The 8,410-nt window shown below is 52.8% G+C and overlaps 1 protein-coding gene across 1 annotated transcript; it reads left to right on the top strand.

Moving 5' to 3' along the window:
- Positions 1–312: 312 nt before the first annotated feature.
- Positions 313–2,148, top strand: LOC106816619. Its single transcript, XM_014821242.1, has 4 exons — positions 313–526; positions 945–1,109; positions 1,357–1,518; positions 1,982–2,148. Exons 1-4 carry the CDS (start codon positions 313–315, stop codon positions 2,146–2,148), a joined length of 708 nt encoding a protein of 235 aa, XP_014676728.1.
- The last annotated feature ends 6,262 nt before the right edge of the window (positions 2,149–8,410 follow it).

The following is an 8,410-nucleotide window of genomic DNA, read 5'->3' as shown; positions in this document are numbered from 1 at the left end:
TATTCTTATATAATTCTTATATAATATTCTTAGGAATTCCATACGTTGATGTTCCACTGTTCATATTCCACTATTAATTCTAACGAAAGCTGCGTTCGCTACATAACTCGCCTCCCGCTATTCTCCCTCCCCACGCGTCGTCTGCTGCAGGTTGCTATGGTTAATTAAAATAATCATAAAACAATACAACACAAAACAATAAAAACAATAAAATAAAAATTAGAAAATTAAATAAACCAATAAATTTACAATTAAACAATTAAAACTCGCCTCTCGATAGTCTCACCCACGCGTCGTCTGCTGCAGGTTGCTATGGGGTTGTCGGGGAAGCGCGTGGAGCAGACGTCTCCGTACATCGACATGGTGCGTAAAGACTCGCTCAGCCTGCAGGTGGAGTTTGTGAAGGTGAACATCTCGCGTTGTCGTAAGACGCACGAGCCGGCGTCGACTAACAGCAGCAGCGTAGAGAGCGGCATGTCGCGCTCGCCACCCGCAGCAAAGACACGCGCCATCGTACGATTCTCAGGTGAGGCGAGCGCACGTGGCGCCATCTAGCTGTTGGTGGGCACGCGGCGCCATCTAGCTGTTTTCGGGTTGGTGGGCGGCGGGTTGGTTTAAGCCTCATGCGTGCTTCGAGCGAAGTACAGCAAAGGAATTACAAGGAAATATTTAGGAAAAAGATTACATGTACATATTGTATTTTTGGTGCTTGCAACTCTCTCTCTCTCCCTCTCCTTCTCCTTCTCCCTCTCTCTCTCTCTCCCTCTCCTTCTCCCACTCTCTCTCTCTCCCTCTCCTTCTCCCACTCTCTCTCTCTCCCTCTCCTTCTCCCACTCTCTCTCTCTCTCCCTCTCCTTCTCCCACTCTCTCTCTCTCTCCCTCTCCTTCTCCCTCTCTCTCTATCTCTCTGAGACTGACATTGTCGTGCTCTATCTCTCACACAGCCGTCTGTGACATCGGATCCGCGTCGTTTAAGTACGACATGCGGCGGCTGACTGAGATCCTCGCGTTCCCGAAGGCCTGGTATCGTCGCAACATCGCGCGGCGCATGTTCCTAGGGGACCAGAGCGTCGAGTGGGGGGCGCTGGATAGCTCGCTCGCTGAACCAGGTAAATATAACACCAGAGGGCGCTGGATAGCTCGCTCGCTGAACCAGGTAAATATAACACCAGAGGGCGCTACACGGAGCGCTCACCGAACCAGGTAAGAGCAACACCAGAGGGCGCTACACACAGTGTTAACCGAACCCCATAGCAACTAATATTAATGCAGGCACAGCAGCACATTGAACAACTGCTCTTGACGGGTGTTGCCGTGGTAACGCTCTCACTAACCGTGCGCATTGACCTTGCACAGAGGGTGACCTTGGACCAGTGTCGGACGGCGTGGCGGACGGCTCGGCAGCGTTGACCTTGATCAGGGGCAGTCTGCATCGTCGCGGCGGCTCGGACATCCCGCGGACCACCGACGCTCTCACCGCAATGCATGACCAGCAGCTGCTGCGACGAAGCTACCCCGGTAGGTGGCGCCACCGCACCGCTCTCTCTGCGGCGGTCGAAGGTTCGAGCGCGTGGGATGCGATCGCTATGGTAACGAGTGTTTTTGTAAAGATGGCTCTCGAAAGATTGTCATTCGCTTGTGGGGTTTTTGATCCTTATCCTCTTCATCCTTGGCTTCCTCTGGAAGAAATTGGAATGAGATGAGAGAACACTGGGTGGAGAGGAAATTGATTCTCCTCTATCTTCATCCAGGGTTTCCTCTTCATCCAGGGTTTCCTCTTCATGCAGGGCTTCCCTTCATCCAGGGTTTCCTCTTCATCCAGGGCTTCCCTTCATCCAGGGTTTCCTCTTCATCCAGGGTTTCCTCCTCATCCAGGGCTTTCCTTCATCCAGGGTTTCCTCTTCATCCAGGGTTTCCTCTTCATCCAGGGTTTCCCTTCATCCAGGGTTTCCTCTTCATCCAGGGTTTCCTCTTCATCCAGGGCTTCCCTTCATCCAGGGTTTCCTCTTCATCCAGGGTTCACGCAAAGCAGCGCACCCACACACATCACACAGCCAATACAGCCCTGCGACGCCGCTACCATGTCCACCAGGGGGCGGCCGCGGCTCACACGTCGATCTCGCGCTGGTGGCGAAGGCACATAACTGAACCAGTCTGCGACACTGCGGAACTGCGAGGGATGAATGTAGTGATTGCGCGTGAATGCGCAGATCGTGGCCATGTCTCGACTGTCGCTGGTGCGGCGCGTGATGTCGTGTCCTAGCCGGAACGATACGTTCTGTACGATGTGAGTGTCCTGAGAACCTTGTGTGTGTGTGATAACGAAGAGAAGATGGTGAAAGCGAGATACTGGTGTAATACTGAAGCAACGAAGATCCAGCAGAAATACAGGAGAAGAAAAAAAAGAAGCGGAAGAGGAAAAGAAGAGGAAAAAGACAAAATAATATGAAGAAATTGAAAGAGGAATAATAAGAAGAGGAAATAGAGAGAGAACAAAAGACAAGAAAGAAGGAAACAGTGAGAAAAAATAAAGAGAGAATCAGAAGCAAAACAATAAAAAACAAGCAATAAAAACGCGAACTAAGGAAAACAATAAAGCACGACGAAAACCAAACCCAGAAGTAAATCACACATAAAAAGAAACTTAAAAACAGACATGAGAATACACAGCAGAAATTCGCAGAATACGTAGCAGGGAGATTGAAAAACATGAAGAGGAAGAGGAGAGGAAGAAGGAGAGGAAGAACAAGTATAACATGACGTGGAAGACGAAGAGGAAGAAAAAACAAAAAGATGAGGAAGAGGAAAAAGAGGAAGAAGAATACTATAAAGACAAAGAAACAGAAATAGTAAGAAGAGAAAGGAGAAAACAAATAGAGAATGAAAAAGAAGAAAAAGAACCAGGAAAAGAGTGAGAATGGCTTCACCTTTATTCTGACGTTCTGGACTTCCGTAGCGAACTCTATGTTGGGTTCCAGCAGCGAGAACAACGCCCACGCCTTCGACGCGGAAGTTGATACGCGTGGAAGCAGGCGAGCGAGATGTTGTTCCCCTTCAGGTCCATCGTGCCGCCGAGCACTGTTCCGTCGTGGCAGCGAGGAGAGTCCGCGTGACGAGACGGCAGGCCTGACACGTAACCCAACACACGCTGCCAGTGCCGGTGATGCCGCACCACCTCATCCTCCTCTGTGTGTGTGAGAGAGAGAGAGATTGAGAGAGAGAGAGAGAGAGAGAGAGAGAGAGAGAGAGAGAGAGAGAGAGAGAGAGAGAGAGAGAGAGAGAGAGAGAGAGAGAGAGAGAGAGATTGAGAGAGAGAGAGAGAGAGAGAGAGAGAGAGAGAGTGGAGAAGAGAGAGAGAGAGAGAGAGGAGAGAGAGAGAGAGAGAGAGAGAGAGAGAGAGAGAGAGGGCGAGAGAGAGAGAGAGAGGGAGAGAGAGAGGGGGGGGAGAGGGTTATGGTGAGGCTATGGAGCAGGGGAAGAGGGGAAATATTCCTCATATGTAAGTGCAGACAGTACAGAGTACATATAGCTAAATAGTGAGTCCGTCAGGCCAGACACGAGGTATGGCCCTGGTTGCTTGCTCTGGCCTGCTGAAAGAAAAATGATAAAAACACGTCCACACATGTCATTTTCACCGTCATTTTCGTCGTCATCACCATATTCGTTGCTGTCGTCACCATCGTCATCATCACCATATTCGTTGTCAGCGTCATCGTCGTCTCCATCATCATCATCGTCGTCATCATCGTCATCATCGTCATCGTCGTCATCATCGTCACCATCGTTGTCACCATCATCGTCACCATCATCGTCATCATCATCGCCATATCAATCATCAACTCATCATCGTCATTCAATCGTCATATCCATCGTCGTCATCATCATCGTCACCATCGTCATCATCATCGTCACATCATCGTCATCAATCATTCACGTCACCAATCGCGCGCCATCGCGCTCATCATCGCATCATCGCTCACCATCATCGGCATCATCTCGATCATCATTCGTATCATCGTCACATCATCGTCACATCATCGCATCATCGCAATCATCGCATCATCGATCATCGTCACATCATCGTCACCATCATCGTCAACTTCATCGTCATCATCATCCGTCACCATCATCGTCATCATCATCGTCATTATCGTCATCATCATCATCGTCGGCCATCATCGTCACTATCATGCGTCCCCATCATCGTCGTCATCATCGTCATTATCGTCATCATCATCATCGTCGCCATCATCGTCACTATCATCGTCAGCTCATCATCGTCGTCATTGCATCGTCACCATCATCGTCATCATCGTCACACGCGTCATCATCGTCAATCATCGTCATCATTCGGCCGTCATGCATCGTCACCAAATCATCGTCATCACGTCAGCCATCGCATCGTCACATCCATCGTCATCATCTGTCAGCATCCATCGATCTATCACCATCATCGTCATCGTCATCACCTGCATCGTTTCAATCATCGTTTTTTGCTACTCATCATGCGTCACACATCAATCGTCCTCGTCACTATATGTACCGACGTTGTACTGCACCGTCGGCGTGTACGGAGGGCTGCGTTGGTGTGGCGGGCGTGGCGCGGGCGGGGGCGCGGCTGCAGGGCCGTGAACACGTACGCCTTGCTGTTGTGGAACTGCTGGTTGAAGAACTCCTCTAGCTTTGGTGGCCATGGCGCGAGGAGGCTCCCGGCGTGGTCGACTTACAGATCATCAGGTGAAGCTGGTCCCAGGTGAGGTCCGAGTGTACGGAAGATGTACGCAGCCTGGCATGGGACGAAGAGAGAGAGACGGTGAGGGATAGAGAGAGAGAGAAGACGAGAGAGAGAAGAGGGAGTGAGAGTGAGAGAGAGAGAGAGAGATAGAGAGAGAGAGGGAGAGAGAGTGAGAGAGCGAAGAGAGGAGAGAGATGAGATGAGAGAAGATCCGAGAGAGAGAGGGAGAGAGAGTGAGAGAGAGAGAGAGCGAGAAGAGAAAGAGAGAGAAGAGAGAGACACGTAGCAGCACAGTAAGAGTATATTTCGCACACGCACGCACGCACGACGCACGCACGCTACGCACTGCACGCAGCGGCACGCAGCATACGAGCACACACGTTATCTATATATAGTAACCTGCGTCAATAAACCCAGCTCAAACAAACCGCCTAACGCAACTCGCGGCTGGCGACACAATACCCGACAGCCGAGCAGCCAGCGAAGGCCTAGTTCGCGACCGTCGGCCCAGGCAGGTGGCGCAGGCGCTCCCACTTGGTCGGCCTCGAGCGTGGTGTCGTCCTGCGCCGTGGCGTTGACTCTGCCACTGCGTCGCTACGTCAAACCGCGTAGAGGGCGCTGACGCGCAGCATGAGAAGTCGCTCGTTCCATGTACTCCCAGCCGCGACTACGCGCTGCCCCAGCGACAGAACCGGCGATCTTGTGGTAGGGCTCTGTCCCGGGTCCGTCGCGCACGTGAGCTGTTGAGATACGAGAAAGCCGTGAGTACATGGGGAGGTCCGGAGGAAAGGAGGAGGAGGGAGGGGAGGGGGAAGGAAAAGAGGGGACATGTAAGTGAGGTACGGCTCCTGTCCCGGTTCCTCGGCGCACGTGAGCTGTAAGATAGAGAAAGCGGTTTTCGGTTTGCCTGAAGTACAGCATGGGAGTGGGTAGGAGGAAGGGAGGAGGGAGGAGGCGGAGAGGGGAGGAGGGGGAGGAGGGAGAGGAGGAGGAGGAGGAAGGGGAAGGAGGAGAGGGGGAGGAGGAGGGGGATGATGTATAGTGTGGTAGGGCTCCTGTCCCGGGTCCCTCGGGCGGCACGGTGAGCTGTAAGATAGAGAAAGCGTGAGTAGCATGGGGAGAATAGGCGGGAGGGAGGAGGTAGGAGGAGGAGGGGGAGGGAGAAGAGGGGAGGAGGAGGAGGAGGAGGGAGTAGGGAGGAGCAGGAGGAGGAGGAGGAGGAGGAGGAGGAGGAGGAGGGGAGATGTAAGTGAGGTAGGGCTCCTGTCGCCGGGTCCTTCCGCGCACGTGAGCTGTAAGATAGGAGAAAGCGTGATACATGGGAGTAGGTAGGAAGGGAGGAGGGGGAGGAGAGGAGGGGAGGAGGGTGAGGAGGGGAGGAGGAGAGAGGAGGAAGGGGAGGATGGAGAAGGGAGGCGGGGAGGAGGAGGGGGGAGATGTAAAGTGTGGTAGGGCTCGCTGTCCCGGCGGTCTCCGCGCACGTGAACCGTAAAGATAGAGAAAGCGTGAGTACATGGGAGATAGGAGGGAGGAGGAGGAATGAGGAGGAGGGGAAGGGAGAGGAGGGGAGGAGGGAGGAGGAGGAGGGAGGAGGAGGAAGGGCAGAGGGAGGAGGAGGAGGAGGAGGAGGAGAGGAGGAGGAGGAGGGGAGATGTAAGTGAGTAGGGCTCGCTGTTCGCGTCCTCGTGCGCACGTGAGGCTGTCAAGATAAGAAAGCGTGCGAGTACATGGGAGGTAGGAGGAAGGGAGAGGAGGAGGAGGAGGAGGGGGAGGAGGGGAGAGGGGAGGAGGAGGAGGAGGAGGAAGGGAGGAGGAGAGGGGGAGGAAGGAAGAGGAGGGAGGAGGAGGAGGAAGAGAGAGGAAAGAAGAGAGGAGGAGGAGGAGGGGAGGATAGAGGAGAGGAGGCCATGGAGCAACCAATATGATATATAATTGTTATTTTATATTAACCTTATCAATATATATGTTAATTATTATTGATGTTAAGCAAAGATAGATTCCCATCGCCTGCAGCGCACAGCGGTTCGCTTACTCGTAGGTGTGGAACTCTGACAGGTACAACTAGCAGGTGATAGCAAGCATGTCTAGGTAAGAGCACAGGTGTGCGGTGTGTGTACCGGTAGGTGTGGCAACTCTGACAGGTACAACTAGCAGCAGCTGATAGCAAGGCATGTTCTAGGTAGAGCACAGGTGTGGCGTGTGTTGTGCGCTACGCGTAGGTGTGGAACTCTGACAGTACGAATACAGGATGATAGCAAGCATGTCTAGGTAGAGCACAGGTGTGGCGTGTGTGCGTGCGTACCGTAGGTGTGGAACCTTGACGGTACAACAGGCAAGCTGATAGCAAGTCTGATGTCTAGGTAGAGCAACCAGGTGGTGAGCGTGTGTGTGCGTACCGTGAGGTGTGGAACTCTGACGCAGGTAGCAGACTAGCAAGCTGATAGCAAGCATGGTCTCTAGTAGAGCACAGGTGGTGCGGTGGCTGTGCGTACCGTAAGTGTTGGAACTCTGACATGGTACAACTGCAGCTGATAGCAAGCAGTCTAGGTAGAGCAGCAAGGTGTGCGGTGTGTGCGTACGCGTAGGTGTGGAACTCTGACAGGTACATACTAGCGAGCTGATAAGCAAGCATGTCTAGGTAGAGCACAGGTGGGGCGGTGTGTGTGCTACTCGTAGTTGTGGATACTGCTGACAGCGTACAACAGAGCAGGTTGATAGCAAAGCATCGTCTAGGTAGAGCACAGGTGTGGGGGGGCGGTGTGGTGTGTCGTACCGTAGGTGTGGAACTCTGACCCCAGGTACAATAGCTGGTGATAGCAAGCATGTCTAGGTAGACGCACAGGTGTGCGGGTGTGCTTACCGAAGGTGTGTCAACTCTGACAGGGTAGCTACAGCAGGTTGATAGCAGCAAGTCCTAGGTAGAGCACCAGGTGCGGTGTGTGCGTACGCGTAGGTGTGGGAACTCTGACAGGTACAGACTATGGCAGCTGTATGAGCGAAGCATGTCTAGGTAAGCACAGGTGAGTGGTGTCGTGCGTACCGTAGGTGTGGAACTCTGAAGTAGCAACTAGCAGGTGATAGCAAGCATGTCACTAGGTAAGAGTACGGATGAGCGGTGGCGTGCGTACCACGTAGGTGTGAACTCTTGACGGTTAACTACTAAGCAGTATGCGATAGCAAGCCATGTCGTAGTAGACGCAGCAAGCAAGGTGTGCAGGCGTGTGCGTAGCGTACCGTAGGTGTGTGAACTCTGAGAACAGTACTAACTACAGTGTGACTAGCAAGCAGTGTCTAGTTTAGAGAGCGTTAGGTGAGTGGCTGTGCGACCGTAGGTGTAGAACTCTGGACGCAGGTACTCACTAGCAGCTGATAGGCAAGCATTCTAGTAGAGCACAGGGTGAGATCGGTGATGTGTGCGTACCGTAGGTGGTGGAACTCGTGACAGGTACAACTAGCAGCTGATAGCAAGGCATGTCTAGGTAGAGGTAGGTGAGTCGGTGGTGCGTATCCGTAGGTATGGAACTCCTGAACCGTACAATCTAGCAGGTGATCGCGACGCGATCGTCTAGGTAGAGCACAGTGTGCAGGTGTGTGCTAACGTAGGTGTGGAACTCTGACAGGTACAACTAGCAGCTGATAGGCAAGCATGTCAGGTAGAGCACAGGTGTGCGTGTG

The sequence above is a fragment of the Priapulus caudatus genome, unplaced genomic scaffold (assembly GCF_000485595.1).
Source record: "Priapulus caudatus unplaced genomic scaffold, Priapulus_caudatus-5.0.1 Scaffold1434, whole genome shotgun sequence".
NCBI classification, from domain to species: domain Eukaryota; kingdom Metazoa; phylum Priapulida; class Priapulimorpha; order Priapulimorphida; family Priapulidae; genus Priapulus; species Priapulus caudatus.
The sequence above is the reverse complement of the archived record's forward strand: the minus strand, read 5'-3'. Positions and strand labels throughout refer to the sequence as shown.

Coding starts and splice junctions, on each gene's coding strand:
- LOC106816619 (XM_014821242.1), top strand. CDS start 313: ATGGGGTTGTCGGGGAAGCGCGTGGAGCAGACGTCTCCGTACATCGAC. Junction 527..944: donor CGCCATCGTACGATTCTCAG/GTGAGGCGAGCG, acceptor TCTCTCACACAG/CCGTCTGTGACATCGGATCC. Junction 1,519..1,981: donor GCTGCGACGAAGCTACCCCG/GTAGGTGGCGCC, acceptor CTCTTCATCCAG/GGCTTCCCTTCATCCAGGGT.